Source organism: Chelonia mydas, chromosome 11 (genome assembly GCF_015237465.2).
Source record: "Chelonia mydas isolate rCheMyd1 chromosome 11, rCheMyd1.pri.v2, whole genome shotgun sequence".
Lineage (NCBI taxonomy): Eukaryota > Metazoa > Chordata > Testudines > Cheloniidae > Chelonia > Chelonia mydas.
In genome coordinates this window covers 68855085-68877113 of record NC_051251.2, presented here as the reverse complement: position 1 = coordinate 68877113, position 22029 = coordinate 68855085, and the positions used below count along the sequence as shown (strand labels likewise).

Below are 22029 nucleotides of genomic sequence, written 5' to 3'. Positions count from 1 at the left end.
TGTAAATCACACAGTGACAAAATGCAGCTTATGTACTAATGTTACCTTTCATTTTATTTGTGGAAAAATAACACTCGCCAAAATTATTCTTGAAGGGACGTAACCTCAGAAATACTCCTTCACAGAAATAAACATGTATTTTGGGCTTTAAAATATTTTCTTCTATAAAAATGTCCATGAGCCAATAGGGAATTCAATATATTAGTCTGGTTACCTGTCAAGATGTTTCATATACCAGCCCAATCCTCCACACATTAAGGCAATGGCAAAATGCAAAGTGTCTTCAATAGGAGTTGGATTTGGCCTTTAGTGGCAAAAATATTGAACTCTCTATAGAGTGCAATCAGAGCGTCAGGTATCACAGTTATTTCATATATTGAAAAAAATCCATTGTCTATAACTGAGAAAGCTTAGCTCACTGATGGAAAAAAGTTTAATTTTCCCATGGATTGCAAATGATCTGTCTATTTGCCCCATCAAATACTTAGCAAAACAATAGACCTGTGCTCACGCATTTTTGTGCAAAGTATCATGCAATGATGGATAGCAACTCGTGGGATTGAAATAAGAGGTTAATTAGACAAGACAGAATGAGTGGATTAATGTTATATCTTGTATATCGCTATTGTCTTACATTACGCAAATGCTATTGACGTTTAGATGGAGTCTCAGGAATAAAACCAAAGGTTTGATCACTCAGCCTTATTATGTGGAATGTACAGTCATTTTCCAACTTCATAATTGCATAAAGGGGCAAAATTGTCTCATTCATTGGCCCGGTTCTGCCCTCACTTGCATCCAGGGCAGCACCGGGGAAGTCAGGGGGGGTCCAAGGTGACATTCCCTTCTTTTACAAGATGGTCCTACTACTCTAGCTCTCTACTGCAGCACTGCACAGGGGATTACCAACTTGCCCGCCTTCTTTGATCAGACTGAGCAGAACAGAAGAAAAGCTGCCACTATCCTAGAGTGGGCATGGGAAGTCGAAATTTCTGGAGCCTGGTCTCGCCACAACTGTTACCAAGCAGGGAGCCAAGAGGAGGAAGGAGCCATTCTTGCCGCATCTGCTCCCAGTGAGGAGCTGGAAGAATAGTCAGAGTTTTTAAAGCTGTAGCACTCTGAGACTGCAAACATGGCCTTCCTGAAGCTTCTTATAGTGATCAGTGCCTCCTGGAAGTGCAGAGGTCTTCCCTGCAGTGCAAGGAGAAGATCATCTTCCAAAGTGGTCCTCACTTCCTATAGTGAGATTCTGCTTATAGCGAAGTTTTGAGGAGAGAAAATTATCCCCAAACAACTTCATTACAGGCCAGATCCCAACCCTCTTGAAGTCGGTGGAATGGCTCCCATTGGCGCCGATGGGCTTTGAATCAGACAAGATTAGTGTGATCCATTGTATTTCACAAACCGAATTATCTAGATATATTTTATGCCCATAGGACTAGTTCCCGGCCCCACTGAAGACAGTGACAGTCTCCCCACTGACTTCAATGAGTTTTGGAGCAGGCTCTTATGGGGCAATATTTCTACGGCTGACGTTAGTGCTGCAGGCCTTTATGTCACATTTCAGTAGCAGCTTGGGAGCTAATATGCGGGGAGTATCTTCCAGCTGGGCAGCATATAGGGTGTGTGCCTCTTTTAGAGCATTTATATCCACAGATATCCAACAGTGGATATTAGGGGCTAGATGTAAAGATCCTTAAAGTCAAGCTGCTACTAAGTTGTCTCATAAGAATATTTCTTACAAAAATCCCTAAACCCTGTGTTCTGTTAATGAATGCACAAAAATGACTACCGGAGGGATTTCTGCAGTTGTTTGCATTATTAAGCCCATTCATCTGGAATAAAATTTTCCTACAGATGAGGCTGCCAGTGAGTCCTGCAATCAGCTCCATGCAAGCAGGCTGACCTTTGTGCCCATGGGGATTGGGTCACAGGATCAGGGCCTGCATTAGGAAGCATGATGCTTTTTTCATATCGCTGACTCACAGACCTAGACAATGCTTGATTTAATAATCTGGCAGGGAGGACAGTGTATTTTGCAAACAGTGACAGGCTTTTACTCTACGATTTGCTTGGAAACCTTTGTTTTTAAACCTTTGAACATCCATCTCTGTCCTCCCCTACAAAGGCTTTAAACAGTGCAATACCAGCAATTACCATACTTATCTCAAGGATCCGTACGGCAATGTCTCAGCACAGCAGTTTGCCATTACCTGTGACGTCTTTAATCACTCCTTTTGCTCCAGCCATTTCTGGAGTCAGAGATGAACAAACACTTGCCACTAAGTCTCCTACTATGGCGTGGAGAGCAGTAATATTCTCTAGGTTGAAAAGGTGCGTATCTCGGGGTTCACTCACTACTTCCTTTAATTCCCCTTCCATTGCATCCTGCACTCCAATTGCAAACACGTTTACATCAGCAGACTTAAGGACAGATGATGGCAGAGCGACATCATCCTGGGATCGTCCGTCCGTTAACACTATAATAATCTGGGGGACGCCATCACTTGCTCTGCTTCCAGCAGCTTTAGTGAGATGGTTTTGGATTAGGTATTCTAATCCTTTTCCAGTCTTGGTGCCTCCCCCCAGATAAGGCATGTTCGAAATATGGGACAGGACATCTTGGTTAGAGTGATACGTATTTAACTGGAACTCTGTGTGTGGGTTTCCGCTGAACTGGACCAGGGCAAAACGAAAATCATTTCCTCTCACAGCTAAAGATTTTACAACATCATACAGAAACTCCCGGACAAGTTGGAAATGTTCCTTTCCAATGCTCCAAGAGGAATCCACTAGAAATATTATATCACCAGCAGCAACGATTTTGACATCTTTAAAAAAACAGATTGGTTTAGGATTTTCTACAGGTCAGCTGAATAAGTCCATGATGCCCAAACCCTTCCTCAGACTTGGCGTATTTTGCATTATCAAATGAAGCCCCTTATTCCCCGTATAACCTGGAGCAAGACAAAAGGATCATTTGAAGCTAGACTGAATAGCCCTGTGCAGGGGCACCAGGAGGGGGAAAGATGCAAAACGCCGTCCTCCACTCCACCTGCACAGGGGCTCGTCCCAGACCTGGCACTCCCAGAGCACCAGAGTGAGAAATTATGACATTTAGCCTGGGAAGCAGCATGCATTGCTGTCCCTTCTGCACTGCAGGAGCATCATACTTATCTCTGGGACAATTCCCCTATGCACTCTCACTGGAGTGGCATGACTCCTCCCGTCCCCTTACTGTGGGCTGTGGCGAAAGGTCCTGGTTCACTGATGCAAAAGCATGTGATTAGTTTCATTGGCCCAGATCCTCCAAGGTATTTAGGTGCCTAACTCACATAGGCACCTAACTACCTTTGATGATCTGGGCCATTGAGGTCAATGGGACTACTCATGAGCTTAAAGTCACACACATGCTCCAGTGCTTTGCAGGATCCAGGCCTAAAGCCATCTTTTAGCCTTTTGTTATTAAAGGATCAAAGTTCCACTAAATAATTCCTGGAGCATAGTTTTTTAGCACCAGGAAATCTTTTCTGCTAGTCAAAATGCAGGCTTAGTTATTAAGTAATGTTAATATACATGAGTATTGCTTGCAAGCAATTTATGCTCTATGATCCAAACAATGTAACCTTTGCTTGGACAAGGAGATTCCTGCTAGTGTCAATTAGGACTAAGGTGCAGAATTGGCCTCTGTATGCTGGGTTCCCAGTGTTTTCTACTCCCAGTGAACTCCTATTAAACTAGTTACAACCCAAAAGATGCTATTAGATCCCTTCAGAAAACTAAAGAAGCTTTCTGCACGGTAATGCAGACAGTGGTCATCAGTGACAACAGCTGGAAGTTGGTGTTCTTTTCATTGCAACATTCCATTTTTCTTCCCATGCTTTTGGTCATATAAGGCAGGGGTGGGCAAACTATGGCCCACGGGCCGGATCCGGCCCCTCAGGGCTTTGGATCCGGCCTGCGGGATTGCCACCCCATGGCGCCACGGGCCCCACACCGCTCCAGGAAGCAGCCAGCACCATGTCCCTGCAGCCCCTAGGGGAGGGGCGGGGGCACAGGGCTCCGTGTGCTGCTTTTGCCTATGGGTATCTCCCCCGGAGCTCCCATGGGCTGGGAACGGGGAACCGCGGCCAATGGGAGCTTTGGGGGAGGTACCCACAGATAAGAGCAGTGCGCGGAGCCCTCTGCCTCCCCTCCCCCAGGGGCCACAGGGACATGGTGCCGGCCGCTTCCCGGAGCGGTGTTGGGCCGGGGCCAGGGCAGGCAGGCAGGGAGTGTGCCCTGGCCTCGGTGAGCACTGCTGCCACCCCGGAGCAGTTCCAGGTAACCAGTGCCAGGCTGGAGCCTGAACCCCTCCTGCACCCCAACCCCCTTCCCTGAGCCCCCTCATACATCCCGCACCCCTCCTCTGCTCCAACCCCTTGCCCTGAGCCCCTTCCTGCTCACCGCACCCTCTCACATACCCCAACCCCCTGCCCCGGCCCTGCATGCAATTTCCCCACCCAGATGTGGCCCTCGGGCCAAAAAGTTTGCCCACCCCTGCTATAAGGGATGCAAAGTACCTTTGCCAAGAAGCATAGACAATACATAGAGTGGCAATCCAGTAGATGTAAATGCTCCACTCGCAACACAAAGCAACATCAGACTGACACCATTTGCTCTTTACATGCTTAGGATAACTTGAAAGCCCTCTCCGGCATGTCTATGACTTGGCATTCAGGCTGACTGACTTGTGAGGAACTGATAAGCATCTACTATGCTCGGACTAACTCTCAGTCAAAAACATTGATAGGTCACAATATATTTTCAACATGCACATTTTAAAACCGTCCACAAACACAACAGGAAATATCATCCCCATTTTGAAAATCATAAACCCTCTAAGGATGCCGGAGCCTTACCTCCCTGTTGCTGAGCATCAACCATACAACAGCCTGAGAGCATGAGGCAAAAGACTGCCGCTAGCGGCAAATGCCGATGTCTCCTCATTTTTTGTTGTGTTTTTCACAGCACCAAATGTGTGACCTAAACAGGAAGAGAGAGATGATCAGTGTAAACTGCATTCTCACACCAGAACTCACCACTGCTTACGATACAGCGTTAGGGCCGTATGTATGGCCTCAGACCCATGCTCTCCCCGGTGCAACTCCCCCACCCCCATGTCAATGGATTAAGGATTTTATAGCCCCCCCCCCGTTAGTAAAAACCATAAACCCCTCTCCTGTTATTAATGTTTTACTGAGAACTCACGCTGGCTCCTGCTAGAGGTCTGTGGATGAAAAGATACCGTAACCGGAACAAATTCTCTTCTCAGTTATGGTGAAATGTAGTTGGACCAAATACAGCACCGGCATCAGAACACGTAATGCCCTCTGATTTCAAAGGGAGCTGTGCTTGGTTATGCCAGGGCTGAATTTAGCCCACTGCCTTCAATAGGATTCCACTTGGGTAGCTGGGAAGAAGATTTGTCCCGTAACAGGTTACGTTCAGCTCTCGACGGCATTTGTTCTGTCCCATTTCCCAACGTTTTCTGGGGGTTTTGTAGCATCACGTAAGTAAAACAGTATTTGGATGTGTTCTGCCAGCGTTGCTGATGCACAAAGTATGATGTTTTTGGCATGATAAGCCATTTAAAAGATGGAAGTGGGTATTGACAGGCAAAAACCAGGTGTGTGAATTTCAAAAGAGAAACACTCAGCATTCACCAAATGGGAAATGGCAATCTGGTAAGGAAAACATTTTCACATGAGCAGAAGATACCACAAATAGTGGGAAACTGACAAGGCTGCATAGCTGAAGTTTGGCGGAGCAATGATCAGAGCACATTCATACATAAGGGCTAGATCATGCCTCCAGGCCCCAGCCCATAGGAAGGGATGGTGCATTGCTGCTCTGTTACAGGAAACACACAGTCCCCCACTTTTATCCTCCATGCTCCATGGAATAGTAACTTATTCATGGCCTATACAGCAACAAATTCCTGCTCTCCTTCCCCAGGCACTGGTTTAGCAATGCGGGCCAGTGCACTGAGGAAGCGGAGCTTGGCGTGACTCCATCCACGCCCCACCTCTCCCTTCCTGCTCACTTCTGTGCACCTGGACCCAAAGCCGGGGTAGCCAACATAGGGGCATAAAGGAGTTTCTTATTCATCCTGGCAACCCTGCCAGACGTACCGCCTAACCCACAATCTAGCCCTAAATGAAAAGGAAAGAGCAGAGAGACACAGGTACCCTCCTGGCTCCCATAGATGGATGTACTGTCATCGGAAATCAGCCGGAGCAGAAAACATTTCCATAAAACTTGGCCGCAATGGCCAGATCCTCAGCTGATGCAAAGCAGCATGCTCCACTGATGTCAACAGAGCTATGCCAGTAAATGCCAGCTGGGCATCTCACTGTGGCGTCTCACTCTTTCTTTTCTACAACTGGTGACATGTGGCTGTCACCAATAGAAGATTGTGAGCTCCCCGGGGCAGGAGATGCCTTTTTGTTGGGTGTGTACGTACAGCACCTCGCCATGATCAGGGCTCCTAAGTACTGCTGCAACACAAATAAGAAATAATAATAATAATTAGGTCCAGGAACATCCTTTATAAAAGAGAGTTCAGCATAACTGAAGCATAAAACAATTCAAAAAGGCCCAAAGCAAACTATATTATGTCCTGGCCATATCTAGGCCAAGATGCTTCCAAGTCCAAGAGGAAAATGGCTGTGCCTTTGTTGTTATTATGCATTACTTATTACAGTAGTAATTAGTGACCAACCAAGCCGAGGGCCCGTTGCACCAGGCACTGTACAAAGGTAAATCAGGAAACAATCCCTGCCCCAAAGACCCTGCAATCTAAATAGCCAAGACAGGCAATGGGTAGGGGAAGGGCTAGAGCACCTAAGCAGAGTGACCAGAGTGATGATAGGCCAATAGTATGTTAGCACCAGCTTCTTTTAACATGTTTTGGGTGGGTGTGATGGGGTGAACAATGGGTTACCAGGAGGGAGAGTTCAATTAGCCCACCTGGCTGCTCCTGGAGGACATGACAGGTTTGACTGGTATAATTTCAGCCCTGTGGCCTTCTTCAGACTGCCTTCCCCAAGCCCTGTCCAGAGAGCAGCAACTGCCCACCTCCTCTCTCCTAGGTTTCTCTGTCCTGGGTCCCTCTCCTGGACCATCCCTGTAGCTTTCACTTCCTCCTTTTGTGAAGAACACCCAGCGCCGTTAGGGACCCAGGACAGAGAAATTTAGGAGAGAGGAGGTGGGCAGTTGCTGCTCTCTGGACAGGGCTTGGGGAAGGCAGTCTGAAGAAGGCCACAGGGCTGAAATTATTCCCTGTGGTGGGCCCTGGAGAGGGGGCAAGGCGTGGAGGGAATCCTGAGGGGTCAGTGTTCCTGCAGCGAAAGGAGGAGCTGGGAGAACCAGGGAGCCAGGGAGAAGCCAGAGGCCTGGGAACCAGAAGAGAGCCTGTAGTAAGCACAGGCTAGAGGGAAGCAGCACAAAGGGCTTGGACATCGGAAGTGGCCCAGATAAACAGCATGTCTGCAAGAGTTGCTTAATACAGGGTCCTTGGGCTGGACCCCAAAGCAGAGGGTGGGTCTGGGTTCCCCTACCAGCCCCAAGGACAGGGCCTACAAGCCTAAGATAAGAAGTACTGAGCCCAGAGTGGGGCTGAAGACTGAGCCTCAAGGGCGGGTGGAGGAATAGCCCCAAAGGGGGCAAATGGATCTTTTCTGTTGGGCCTTTTAGTTGGACTTTCGTTATCCCGGAAGGGGTGTGTCTAAAATGTGACCTGGCTGGAGGGTGAACTGCGAGACAAGACGGACCCACCATGGGACCGGAGCGACTGTCAGCAGGGGGCGCCGGAGGAGGCCCAACCCAGGGCTCACACCTGCAGCGAGTGCAGCCTCCCTGGGGGAGCCGTGCTGGGAGCGGCTTAGCAAAGCAGAAGGGCAAAGGGAGGGCGAGGGAGAAGATGGAGGGGAGCGTGGCAGGCAGGTGGAATGAGGCTGAGGGGAAGAGGGCAGGATGGGCTGGAGCAAGCAGCCAATCAGCAGAGGGAAGAGACTGTCCAGTCAAAACCATAGCGAACACTTTGACGATGTCAAACCCTGCTGCCTACTCCTGATGGTTTCAGTGCCTATGGCCTTTGGGGCTGGCTCCTCCTGGCAATTTCTTTCTTCCCACAGCCCATAGAGAAAGCCACATAGGTCTTCACGCTTCTTTAACATGCACAGGTCTGGTCTGGTAGGCCCAAAGTGGGGAAGGGGTGGCTCCACCCGGGCTCCCTTTTTCCCCCTCCCACTAGATGCAATGTGCCATGCGACATTAGACATTATGTGGCTGCCTGTTACTAAAACCTGCCCAGGGACGAGGTCTGTGATTGCACCCAGCCTGGTTATTTTACAGCACAAGGGAAAAAGATATTCGGGAATGACAAGCATGGGGGCTGGGGGGAATCCCAGGTCCCTGTATAAGGAGGTTTTAAGGTCCTTTTGGGCCACTCTGGCAATTCAGTGACCTTAGCATGGGCCAGGATCTAAGCCACAGTCTTTGTGGCTCAGGAGTTTGTATGGTTAGACCTCTGTCAAGGACTTGGATGATCCACTCTTTACCTGTGCTTCACATAGTTAACTGTAGTTCCCCCATTTAAAAAAATGTTAGGATTACAGCTGGCCATTGGAGGCCACCCAGTCAGGAGCATCGTGCACTGATCAACATTTCTTTCTATTGCTAGTTCCTTTCTGATTTTTAGCCCCTGCCAGAATGACAATCAGCCCGGGATAGCACTTCTCCTCACTTCACCCTTTCAGGGACACCAAAGGCAGGAATGGAAACCTCATTCCAAGTTCACGTCTATTAATTCTTCTGACCTGCAGAATAACTACAGGACTCCTGCAAGTTTCCAGTCCCCTCTGTGGAATAACCTGTGCAGGGATGATCCTGTAGTAGGAACATGGAAGGGTCCCAAGAATAACTTTACATGTTGTAGCCAAGATAATACTTTATGTAAGCTTTTTATCTGGCGTCCACATGGCAAATCAGCTGAAAGAATATAGCCCTTAGTATGACAGCAGATATGCTGCCATACTGGTGGTGAGTTTATGATTTAAGACTTGCTTCCAATCTTAAATAGCATACCCCAGTAATACTTCTTAGCTGATAAATATCATCCAAGTATAAAATGTAGTGATTTAATATTTCTCTTTCCCCAAAAGGACATGAGGCAATTAAATGAGCCAGAAGAGATTCAAATAAGTCAAATGATTAAACCAAGTCAGCTTTAAAAATTACATTTACTGTTTTCTGCTGTTCTTGCCAGCTCAATTAACTCAGTGCCTCCTAAGTGATACAAAGGACTCCAAGACCATTAATGAAAAGAATAACAAGGTTTTGTAATAAAGACTTGGAAGTCAGACAGCTGACAAAAAAACCAGCTGGAAATAAATCCATGCATCCTCGATCATCTGAAATGCACAAATAAAGGGGCACCTGAGATGTTAATTGCACACACTGGGACAATTTTACACATGCTCTTTTCACGATTATCCCACTGGGTTTCAACTGAAACTTGACGAGGTATGCTGAGCCAGAACCTCAGCTGCTGTAAATTGGTGTCGCTCCATTGACTTCCATGGAACACAGTTGATTTGCACCACCTGAGATTCTGGCCCTATGTATTTCACAGAACTGCTAGAGATATAAGAAACGTTCACTTGCTTTGTGATGAATTACTGAAAGCCCACTAGACATGCATTTTTCTTCCTATTCGGGCAAAAGAATTCACAGTGTTTACTCTCCCAGATTGTATGAATGGCTGGGTTACCTTGCCACTCTTTCTAGCTGCACTTCTTTGCTTCAAAGCATTAAAGCCACTGAATCAGAAAAATCAAAGGCAGCATCGTATTTCCTTGTTAGTGAACAATCATTACCCTGAGTGCTTGCCCTTAAAAAGTCAACGTGTGCCAACAGCTAACCCAAAGCAATATCCGAGACATTGCAATTATTTCCCAATCCACATGTAAGGCATGTTGGCTTTTTAAAGGCAACCAAAGTAGTAGCATAGGGCATTATTACCATTTTTAATTGACAAGCCAAGGTTCCATTCCAGTCAGAGCGAGGGCTCTCTCCAGCCAAAACTCTCCCAAGCTGCGAGGAAGGGAAGGAGGGGTACCCTCCAGGCCATTGTCATCTCACCACTCCCTAACAGCCTTGAGAAATCCCTTCCAGGGGTGTTTCAGGGGCAGTCTTCCCTCTGAAAAGTGGTGGGAAGGAGGCAGGAGGGGATGGAGCACAGGGGCAGCCACTCTCTGCTGCCAGACTGCTGCCCAGAAATCCTGAGGGAAGTTAGCAACGGTTGCTGCTTTAACGTCTGAGGACTCCTCTCCGTCGTTGTTTCTCAACAGCCCCCCGCAGGGTTGTTTCCATAACTGATTTATCTGGGGACCTGATTTCCCACTGCATTACGCCAGTCTTATGCCCCAGTGATGCGATTCCAGTGCAGTTATGCTGGCAGGAAGCTGGAGAAACCCAGCGGCCCATCAAGACCACTCTTTCTAAGCACCAACAAAGGCCTGCTCAGGTGATGGAGGGCAAGGTGGTCCAGCTCAGCCATGCAAAGTGGCTCCCATCCATGCCGCTGATTATCTGCCTATGTGGGAATGCCCTTCCCCATAGATCTATGGGGTTGGGGAGTCTTGTGCCCTGGCCACTCTGGATCTACCCCCAAATTCCTACCATTAGAGAGAGAGGAGTGCCTGAAAACTCCAGGGGATGCCTTCAAACTCTGGCCCTCTCCTGCATGTTCCTCTGTGGAAGGGGCAACCTGGACCTTTATTTATATAAACAGGAAACAAGGGAGAAATAACATTTTAAAAAGAAACATGTTGTCATGGCCTCTGGGAGCAAGTCCAACACAAATAACAAATCATCATCATTCTAGGGCCTCAACAAAGTAATGTCTTAGAGACTAACCAATTTATTTGAGCATAAGCTTTCGTGAGCTACAGCTCACTTCATCGGATGCATCTCACGAAAGCTTATGCTCAAATAAATTGGTTAGTCTCTAAGGTGCCACAAGTACTCCTTTTCTTTTTGCGAATACAGACTAACACAGCTGCTACTCTGAAACCTAACAAAGTAATGGACTCTTTGGGAATTCCCATGGGAGTTAGCTGCCTAAATACATTGGAGAATCTGGGCCCAGATCCTCAGCTGGTAATAAATCAAATATTGTACCATTAGCTTTACTGGAACCACACTGATTTACACCAACTGAGGATCTGGCCCGATATATTTTATATTCAATCAGTCTGTCAACTGTAAGACAGCAGTTCATGCTGGAAGATCATGTGACAATTATATGCTAATCATTGGAGAACTCAGTGCTGCTTCATACAAAGCTGTTATCTATTTGAACATCTGGTCACTGAGCCAACTGACCCCTCCTTTCTCTGAAGGACCTTGCCACAGATTGCTCTCTCAGAAGGCCTACTGCATAATCCTTTCCAAACTGCAAAAAGGGGTGAAATCCTGGCCCCACTGAAGTAACTGGCAAACTGACCTTGCAAACGCTTACACATGTGAATAGTCCTAGCCATTGAATTCAATGGGTTTATTCACCTGTGTGAAGTGACCCAAATACACAAGTGTTTGTAGGACCTAGATTTGCAAAAATAAATGAGAAGAACAGTTAACACTGATCTCCCATTAAATCTTACTGGAAAAATTCCCTTGTGGGAAAAATGGGATTCTAGAAATACTGGACAAGTGGATGTTTCATGCTATGATTGTTTATTAACATTAGTTTCATCAATTGGGATTAAAATGAAGCCTGTCATTAATCAAATATCTGAAATAAAATGGATAAGCCAAAAAGTGGCTTCAGAATTTTGCTGTTCTTATTCACTCAAATGTGAATAACATCTTTCATTTGATAAGAAGATGAATATTTTTCTGAAAGGTGTATTATATTATTATTGCAGGTCACCTGTATTTCATCTTATCAAACATGCCACAGTCTACTACAGATGGTCTGTAGGGAAATAGGAAAGAATATTCACAAACTGAAATAATCTTTTTCCAGCTAATATGAAAGGACCCATCCAAACAATTTTGGTTTTCTGTTTTAATATTAAACAGCTGTAAGTCATTTTCCCAAATTGTTTACAGGCTCTGAAATACAGCATACCAGTACAAACAAATATTTGTAAGAGGTCCTTTGATATGAAGGAAACACTTTTTAGTATGTTTAGGTTGCACATTCTAGTCCCAGTCTAGAAAGAAAAAAATCGTGTATAGTGTTAAAAGATCTAAAAGAATCTCAAACACCTGTACATGCCATGTGCTGTTAATAAAGACCAAATAATTAAGTATCAATGATACTTTACTACAATGTGACTTTCTCCTCCCCATGCATAAGTGAAAATAACAAAGTAAAGGTGTCTGCAACTTATCCTCAGCCCTGGCATGTTGCATTTATAAAGCCCTCCTGTTGTTATTCATAGAGAGCCTAACCATCCATGATTCCAGGCTCTGTTCATATACACAGAGCTGGTCCCTGTTCCAAAGTGTTTACAGTCCAAATAGACAAGACATATATCTATATCCCTTATTTACCATTGTCTCTGAGTGCCTCACACTCTTTAATTTATTTATCCTCATGATACCCTGGTGAGGATAGGGTTAGGGTTAGGTTGGGTTGGGATGGGAGGCAGCATTGTATAATGGAGCTCAGGAGACTGGGTTCTAGTCCCAGCTCTGTCACTTCACTGCTCTGTGCCTCAGTTTCCCCATCTTTAAAATGGGGATAATAGTGCTGACCTCCTTTGTAAAGTGCGTTGAGATCTACTGATGAAAAGGTCCATGTAAGAGCTAGATGTTATTATTCCCATTATGCAGATGGGGAATTGAGGCACAAAGAACCTAAAGGTGGGATTGTCAGCACTGCCTCAGCAATTTCAGTACCTAATTCCCATTCATTTTCATCCAAATCTCCAGGGGGCCTGGAAAATCTCAACCAAGTAACTTGCCCTAGTTCACCCAGATGGGCTGTGGTCCACTCCAGGGACTTAACCACAAGACCATCCTCCCTCTTACTCAGTCTTCCTCTGTGGATCTCAAAGGGCTTTCAAACCTTAATTTTCCTTGCAACTCTCCTGCAATATAGGCAAACATTATCCTTCTCACTCTATATACTCCAGATTGTCAGCCCCACATATCTAAAAGTCATGAGCTGGACGCCAAAATATCCTGAGACTGACCTGAAAATCATGAGATATTTTACAAAGTACATTTGTGGGTCTTTTTATTTGCCTTCAGGCTTTGGAGCCTTTGGGATGCAGTCAGGTCACATTCTCAAGCTTTTCTCCATGACCACGAGGGCTAGACACTTATTTAAATGGCAGCTGAGAGCCTCACACTATAACATGACTCCAGGAGCAGGGATATTAAGTAAAACACCAACCTTCATGAGAAAAGCTGAGAGCTGGTAACTAGGGTTGCCATCTTTCTACTCGCACAAAACCGAACACCCTTGCCCTGACCCCTGCCTGCCTCTCATCTGAGAGCCCATCCCTGCCCCGCCCCTTCTCTGAGCCCCGTCCCCCCAGCTCACTTCATCCTCCCTCCCTCTGTCGTTTGCTCTCCCCACCCTCACTCACTCGCTCATTTTGACCGGGCTGGCTCGAGGATTGGGGTGTGGGAGGGGGTTCTGGGCTGGGGGGTGGAGCTGAGGGGTTCAGAGTATGGGAGGGGGCTCCAGGCTGAGGCAGCGGGTTGGGGTGTGGGAGCGGGGAGGGCTCTGGCCTGGGGGTGTGGGCTATGAGGTGAGGCTGGGGATGAGGTGTTTCGGGTGCAGGAGGGTGCTCTGGGTTGGGACCGAGGGGTTTGAAGGGCAGGAGGGGGATCAGGGCTGGGGCAGGAGGTTGGGGCACGGGAGGAGTTCAGGGGTGCAGGCTCTGGGCAGCGCTTACCTCAGGCAGCTCCCAGAAGCAGCAGCATGTCCCCCCTCCGGCTCCTACGTGGAGGCATGGCCAGGTGGCTCTGTGCGCTGCCCTGTCTGCAGGCGCCGCCCCTGCAGCTCCCATTGGCCTCGGTTCCTGGAGCTGCAGAGCAAGCACTCGGGGCAGGGGCAGCATGTGGATCCCCGTGGCTGCTCCTACACATAGGATCCGGAGGGGGGAACATACCACTGCTTCCAGGAGCCACGGCAGCCAGTAGGGTGACCAGATTGCAAGAATGAAATATCAGGACACATTGGGCAAGCGGTGGGGGAAGAAAGCCACAGGTGCACAGCCCCGACCAGAGCCAAGAGAGGGGGCGCACAGCCCTAGGAAGCTGCAAGAGGGGTGTACGACCCCTGCTGCAGCCAGCACCACAAGCCACGGGGCAAGGACTCATGGCCCCAGCTCCAGCCCCCAGCAGAAGCCACAGGGCCAGGGGCACAGGTTTCTCCTCCCTCCCAGTGCCCTTCCCCACAGCCCCACCACCACAACTAAACAATGCCCCACACAGACCCCCACTGCCCAGTGCCTTGACACACACAGATCTCCCCCACTGCCCAGCACCCCCCAACAGGCCCCCACTGCCTACCATCCCAAAACACACAAACCTCCCCCACTGCCCAGCGCCCTCCACACTGTCACAGCCCAGCACCCCACACACACCTCCCAGACACTCACTCCATCACACCCTGCCCCCTTCCCTGGCTGCACTCACCAGCCCTGCTGGGAGGTCTCTGGCTCCTAGGGGCAGAGCGGCGAGGGGGGTCTCCAGACTCTCCACGGGCTGCGCCTGCCACAAGCGCAAGCTCCGGTGGCTCCCATTGGCCGGGAAAAGTGCCAATGGGAGCTGCCAGAGCCGCAGAGCGCGGCTTGCAGGTGGGAGCAGCCCGCAGAGCCCCCTACCCCCGACCCTAAGGGACCTGCCGGGAGGCGAGGTGGGGAGTCCTGGCGGTGCCTACCTGGGCAGCTCCCAGAAAGGATCTGGCAGGTCCTTCTGGCTCCTAGGGTCGGGTTGGGTGCGGTGCAGGGGGGAGGGGGGGCACGGAGGGCTCTCTGCCCACTGCCGGCGCCTGCAGGCCCCGCCCCCGCAGCTCTGATTGGGCAGGAGGGAGCGGGTGCAGCATGCAGAGACCCCCCTCTGCCTCTGTGCCTAGGGGCCGCCCACACTGCAGGCTCCTGCCGGCGGGCAGGCAGCCCCGGGACTTTGGCGGTGACGGTGAGCAGTCCACCCCCGATATCGGGACAAAGGGCGTCCCGACCAATGGGTTAAAATCAGGACTGTCCCGATAATATCGGGATGTCTGGTCACCCTAGCAGGCAGGGAGCCTGCCTTAGCCACGCAGAGCTACCAACTGGACTTTCAGCGGTGCTGACCGGAGCCGTCAGGGCCCCTTTTTGACCAGGCACTTGGGTAAAAAACCAGACATCTGGCAACCCCACTGGTAACACAGTTATGTTGCTATCCCGATCACAAGAGAGAGTCCCTGGCTTGGTAATGGTGAAAGTTAAGCAGCTGCACAGAGAAGTCAGGAAGTAAGGGAGAGGTCAGAGAGAATGAAGCTTCCTGCCAGCTTGGAATCACTCCTGGAAGGGAAGCAATGAGGAAGGCTGCTGGAAAGGTAATGCATGACTCTGTTTTGCTATGCCTTCTGCTGTAAGTGAGCCTGGGTGACCAGCCTGGGCCCAAGCCTGTTTCCACTGAAGTTAATATGATCATTCAATTCTTCAGTGGGAGTAGGAGTGGGCTTAATTTTTAAAATGAAGTGCAGAGACTTTTCAAATTTGGATGCCTGGAATTAGGTACCAAAGGCCCAGACCTCCAAAGGCATTTCGGTGCCTAACTCCCAATGGGAATTAGGCACTTAAATACCTTTGAGGATCTGGCACTATATTTAAGGACCTAAATTAAAGTGGGCTGATTTTCAATGGTGGTCACTGTTCAGTGGTGATGTACAAGCAATAATAATATTTCATACCTTGGTGCAATGTGTTATCTGGCTCAGTTACTGAAACTGCTATGCTCCTTAGAGACACAGCATCTGTGTGTAGATGTGTAGGCAGCCTCTGCTAGTTTGGGGGGAACCTAAGAAGCTAATTTATAGTCCTCTGATTTAATTATTGATTTCTACAGCTGAGGCCAAAGGGTCTGATTCACCACTGTGTTACTCCAGTTTATAATTTTGTAAAGGCCCCAGTTAGGAATCAGGGCCCGCATTTGTGCTGGTCACTGTACAAACACTGATCGAATCAACAAAACCTGCCCCAGAGGGCTTCCCATCTAAACCCCGATCCTGTAGCTGCTTGCGCAATGAGTAGATTGCTGCGCCCCCGCAGAGCCTTACTGCAGTTAACAGGGCCGCGCACACATGCAGGTCCCTGGGTGCAGAGCTGCTTGCAGGCTAGGGGCCTAAGTTTAGACAAGCCATGCAAGGAAAAGGGATAGACACTAGCTGAGATGTAAGGAGGGATGGGGGGAGGAAGGCCACAGGAATCAGCAGATGACATTGTTGAGGCTGTCGATGCATGTGTATTGGTACTATCAGCACGCTCTAACAACCTCATCCTTTCCTTCAATCTTCCTCCTGTGTCCCTTCCGTGGGCATGCTCAGAACTGCTAAGGAAAGGCTTGCAGCAAGATTTGCATTAGGAAAGATGGGAGACAGGATCAGTCAGGGGCCACTGAATGTCATAAGGCTTGGAGACAAGAGAGGGAGGACCTGGACAGCCTGATGGTTTAGAAGATTAATGGGGCCACACAGACAGACATCCAGGAAGATATGCTCATGAGCACTCTATAAATCCCCAGCACAAGAGGGGGACTGAAATGAAACTGTTCTGTCGGTAAGAGAAGGAGCAGAGTTAAGGGTATTGGAAACCTACAGTCTGCCCTTAGAAAGGGCCCATACTGCCTCAAGAGCAGGGTAGGAACCAAACAAAGACCAACTGCTTCCCCCTTGCTGCACGGGAGAATTAAGCTGCACCAGCCTTGTCCCTACCACAGCTCACTTCCCCTTGCACGTCAGTTCAGCTGTGCAGACCAATGTGTTGAAGGTGGGGAGGGGAGAGCCAAGAATCCATCCATTCCCCACCCCTTCTCGCCCACTTCCAACCCAGCAGCACAGGAAGAGGAGGGGTAGCAACTCCCTAGTGGCTATTCTCTGCACTGTGTTGTAACCTGTGATGCACGTAGTAGGTGCAGGGAAATAAGGGATGCCATATGTCCCTTACTGCCCTGAGTAGGCCCACTCATGATTAAGCCCTTCCAGACATTATGGCAAATGGGCTTCTTGCATTACAACTTTCTAAATTCCTGACTTTCAGGCAACCACACCTCTGAATGGCTTTGCTTTCAAATGTTTTGTTTTGTTATGTTGTAATGACAGCGTTTGAATTATATTGTTTGGAAGTAGTAGATATTTATTTACAGACTTACTACCGTCTTAACAAAGTTTTTTTCTTGGGAATTTCCTTAGATTTTCACAGAAAGTTTTTTTCTCAATGTGTGAAAGCTTGATGTGGATTGAGCCACCAGTTTGCAAATGTGAGAGAGTTGGGACTGAGATCATAGAATCATAGAAGCATAGAATATCAGGGTTGGAAGGGACTTCAGGAGGTCATCTAGTCCAACCCCCTGCTCAAAGCAGGACCAATCCCCAACTAAATCATCCCTGTGGGGATGACAAGGTTTTAGTAAACTTGGAACTTCGGGACATTTGCTTGCTCTGTTTAGATTTAATACAAAGATTGGAGAACAATTTTACTAATAGTTTATGAGTAGAAAGAGTCAATCAAATAAAACTGAAATTTCCAAATACTATGTCTGGCTACGGAGTATGTATATAGTATGTACTGACCCCTTAATACAACATGTGTACTCTATTGCGTCAAATAATATACATCTGTTAGTAATAACTCTTTCAAAAGGCAATCATTTTTACCACTAACGTAGTAAAGTGATTTCCTTAAATATTTTCCCAGCAGCTATTTTCTGCCTTTTGTGTGCGTAAAGTTTGACACTGTACATCATTTTGTATTTCTACTGGATGTTTAAAATTGACTTTCTAAAATCACTCTTTATTTGTTTTTTCACTAGAGCATAGATTTAAAAATAAAGACGTGCAAAGCAGATGAGCTATGGTTCTATCTAAAAGATCTGAACATGAAAGGCAGGAAAAACTTACTACAGCTGTTTCATATCACCCTGATTCATTGCACATGTCTCATCTGGCCTGACTGGTTTTGAGGGGTAGGGTGTGTATGGATCTGACTCCAGTGTGTGTGTTTGTGTCCAAGGGGAATAATTGCAATGTTGCTTCAATATTCCCCTGAAATTCAAATATCCAGCCATACAGTGGTTTAGGAACTAGCGATAGAACATGCCAGCATGTAGGAACATCAGGCAGCTCAAGATGACCTAAAGGACCTTAATAGTCTTTTTGCTCTTCTGTGTTGTATTTAATTCATTATTTGTTAAGTGCCTGACACAATTAAGCTGAGGGCAGAGTAGGTTTTAGAAGGGTAGAATTGAATCAGGGAATTGGCCAGCCAGAAAGCCTCTGGTGAGTGATTTATTTGTGAAATCTGTATGCCAAGGAGACCTCAAAATGGGACTGAAGCTGCAGAGGGAGGGGAATAGAATCCTAATGGCGCCAAAGTAAACCGAGGATGGGAGATGTAGCAATGCAATGTTTAAAGCCAGCAAACGGGAGATATGGCAACAAGGCAGAAGGTTCCCAATCTGCTGCCCATGACCTAAAAGCAGGGGTTCCTTACATGGGCTGAGATGGCATAAATGACAGGAAACATCACAAGCTTTAACTCACGGAGGCAATGTGCTAGGGCCCTTTTGCATTGCTCCAAAGGGGCAGCTCACAATTCCCCCATCGCTGGGGAATTTTCAGCTGACGCAGAGCCTTTGCAGCCAGTTCTATGCTAGTTCCCCCAGTGCAGGGGGCATGGTGGGGGCTGGAGGTGCCTGGGCAGAACACACTGCTTCAGAGCTCCCGGCTAGCAAAACGTGAAACCTATCTACTGAGCTATAGTTGTACAAATAAGGGAATAAAGCCTCTCCTCGGTCTTGAAGGGCATTTTTTTGTGCTCACAAGGCGTATGCAGTTAGCAATCCATGTAATGCTTTGCCTCAAAAGAACACAGCTCAAGGGGTACAAATCTTCTGTTGAGATCCAGGACTGGATCTGAGTATTATATTAAACAAATGCACGCAGTGCTCTTGTGCCAATAATTGCTAATGTGCGAGCGAGGTACGTTTCATTTCGTGGATAGAATGCAGATTTAGGCCCAAGTTCTCCAGAGGGTGAAGGGGCGGAGGACTGTAATACATAAGTGAGTGTGTGTTACAGGTCCCTTTCTGTGCCCTGTCCACGGAGGATATGAGCCGCAGCTGCAGTTCTAACACTTTAGCGCAAGTTGTAGCAGCTCACGCTTTTAGCTCTGGAGGGCCACGATTCAATCCCTGCTGTGCCAGCCAAGACGGCAGCCAACCCAGAAGCATGGAGTCATGGTGGCTCATTAGATTCCCTCTCTCATTGTGCAGCCACGTCTGGGCTCTGTTCAGCCTTGGGAGGCCAGGGGCAGCTGCTGAGGGAGACAGGAAGCATCGATCTACATGCAGAGCTCCCAAAGCAAAGAGGGCTAAGTAATAGGGAATGGAGGTGACCAACCTAGTGCAAGCATTAAACACGCCCGCTGTGGGTTACCGAGCCCAGTGGAGGTGGCAGGCCGGGGTAGACAATGGCAGAGTGGCATGTCTGTCAGTTGTGATCCCAGTGTTAGCAGGAGAGAGCTATAGGCTCAGGACCAAGGGTTTCTGTAGGATGCCTACCCTAGCCATGTCCCTCCCTCTCACTTCTGGCTCCATTGCCTGCGGGAGAGACAGCAGTGAAACTGCCGCTCTTTCCAAGCCAGGTAGATCTTTGATTTATTTGTTGCCCTTCCCTGGTGTTACATGGAAGGGGAACCCGGGGATCTCGTTTTCCAAAGCAGAGTCAGAAAGCCCTGCCTGTCCTTGTTCCCAGCCACATGCTCCCCTCTATTACGCAGCAGAGGGTTAGCAGTAGCAACACGCTGCAGTTTGTAGTGACTGCACCAAGCGGCGGTCCCTGACGAGAGTCTGAAGCACTCTGCAGCATGTGCCCAGGAGAAAACCCCTGCCGAAGGACAGCAGAGCAAGAGTGGTGCAGAAGCACCCGGCCTTGCCAAATCAGCCCTGAGTGGAGTGAGCGAAATCACCTACCCAGCAGCTTCAGCCCTCCCAAAACGAATGCAATGGGCAAGGAAAAGTCCAACATAAATTATGCCACAAGCATCAATTTGCTCTATGCAGACAGCCAATCCCATCGGGGTGAGGGAACAAATTGCTGCAAGCCAGGCAGTGCCCAGGGCAGTCCAAAGCAGCCCAGAGGCGTTTGGGAGGCATGCAGCTAGACGGGATGGCCAGCCTTTAGCCATGGATCCATGTGTCTTCAGCCTAAGCCGACGGGCCCTACTGATCAGCAGCTCATCCCACGATGGAATTCTTCAGCGTTCAGAAACCACGGACCATTCCAAGTAGGGTTCCCCCTCCGCCCCGCTGCGCTTTTTCCAGGGGATGGAAGTACATGTGTTGCTAGAGAGAGAAGCTGAGATTTTCAAAGTTGCCTGAGGGGTGCCGGGGCTCGTTTCCCATTCAGTTTACTGTGCAGTGGGTGTTCAAATCCCTTGGGTGACGTTGAAGATCTCAGCCGTAACGTCCTGTAGCAATGTTACTTTCTAAGTCACGCTTCAGTGACTTTAAAAACATTTCATTTGGTATCAAAATGGCATTCGCCCACCTGCAATTTGGCAATAGCAGTGACCCTGAGATACCAGAAGATCAGAACCTGAGCAGAACAGTGAGAGGTCTGTTTGCCAAGCCATTTTATACCTATATTTTATTCACACTTAACTAATATAAGAAAGTAAGAGTTGCCGTACTGGTCAGACCAATGGTCCATCTAGCCCAGTCTCCCGTCTCTGACAGTGGCCGGGACCAGAGCTTCACGGGAGTGCACAGAACAGGGAACTTGTAGTGATCCGCCACATCTTCCCTTCCTGGTTTCTGGCAGTCAGAGATTTAGGGTTGCCCTGAGCATGGGGTTGCATGGCTGACCATGGTGGCTAATAACCACTGATGGACCTATCCTTCATGACATTATCTAGTTCTTTTTTTAACACATTTATACTTTTGGCCATAACAACATCTCATGGCAATGAGTTCCACAGGTGAATTGTGTGTTAGGTGCAAAAGTACTTCCACATCTGATGCCCATTAATTTCATCGGGTAACCCTTGTTTTTTGTATAGTGTGAAAGGGGTAAATAACACTCCTCTATTCACTCTTTCCACTTGATTAATGATTTTACGGCCCTCTATCATATCCCTCCCTTAATGGTCTCTTCCTTGAGCTTAACAGCCCTAGTCTTGTTAGCGTCTCCTTGTCTGAAAGCCGTTCCATACCCTGGATCATAACAGAGGCCTTGTCAGAGTGTTTTCTAAGCTATACTCAGAGGCTGTTTCTCTTTCTGAGAATAAAACTCCAATCATAGGATATCAGGGCCCTCAGGAGGTCATCTAGTCCAATCCCCTGCTCAAAATCCCCAATTTTTGCCCCAGATCCCTAAATAACCCCCTCAAGGACTGAACTCACAACCCTGGGTTTAGCAGGCCAATGCGCAAACCACTGAGTTATCCCTCCTCTCCCCTGGAAAAAGCACCCGGATGTGAACCAGGGACCTCTTGATCTGCAGCCAAAATGTTCTACCCCTGATTTATACCCCCGTGTGCAGAAATAACTTCAAGCATTTGTATTTTTAAATGAATTAAGGTTCAGGGGAGCCCGGGGTGTAGGGCCTTACTCCCCTCCATTGGGTACCCACTTCAAGGTTAGCAGTGTGGAATAAGAGCAGCCCCCATGGGGCTGCTACTCCACCTCCTGTGCATCTGGAGGGGGAATGGGCAGCAAAGGATGGGGAGTGGGTTTATCCTTGGATCCACCTCCCCA

The 22029-nt window shown here is 48.2% G+C and overlaps 1 protein-coding gene across 12 annotated transcripts in view; it reads right to left on the bottom strand.

Moving 5' to 3' along the window:
• The window catches only part of COL6A3 (collagen type VI alpha 3 chain), a 113912-nt gene that overhangs the window by 82370 nt on the left and 9513 nt on the right, over nt 1-22029 (bottom strand). For 7 of the 12 annotated variants that reach the window (XM_043525223.1, XM_043525224.1, XM_043525222.1 and 4 more), the window contains exons 2-3: nt 4902-5025; nt 2214-2831 (exon numbers count right to left, since the gene is read on the bottom strand). In XM_043525223.1, the coding sequence (XP_043381158.1) occupies nt 2214-2831; nt 4902-4989 (706 nt within the window). In that variant the 5' untranslated portion in view covers nt 4990-5025. Of the gene's footprint in view, nt 1-2213; nt 2832-4901; nt 5027-22029 lie in introns of all 12 variants that reach the window. The other 5 variants (XM_043525227.1, XM_037912241.2, XM_043525229.1 and 2 more) reach the window with 2 other exon arrangements.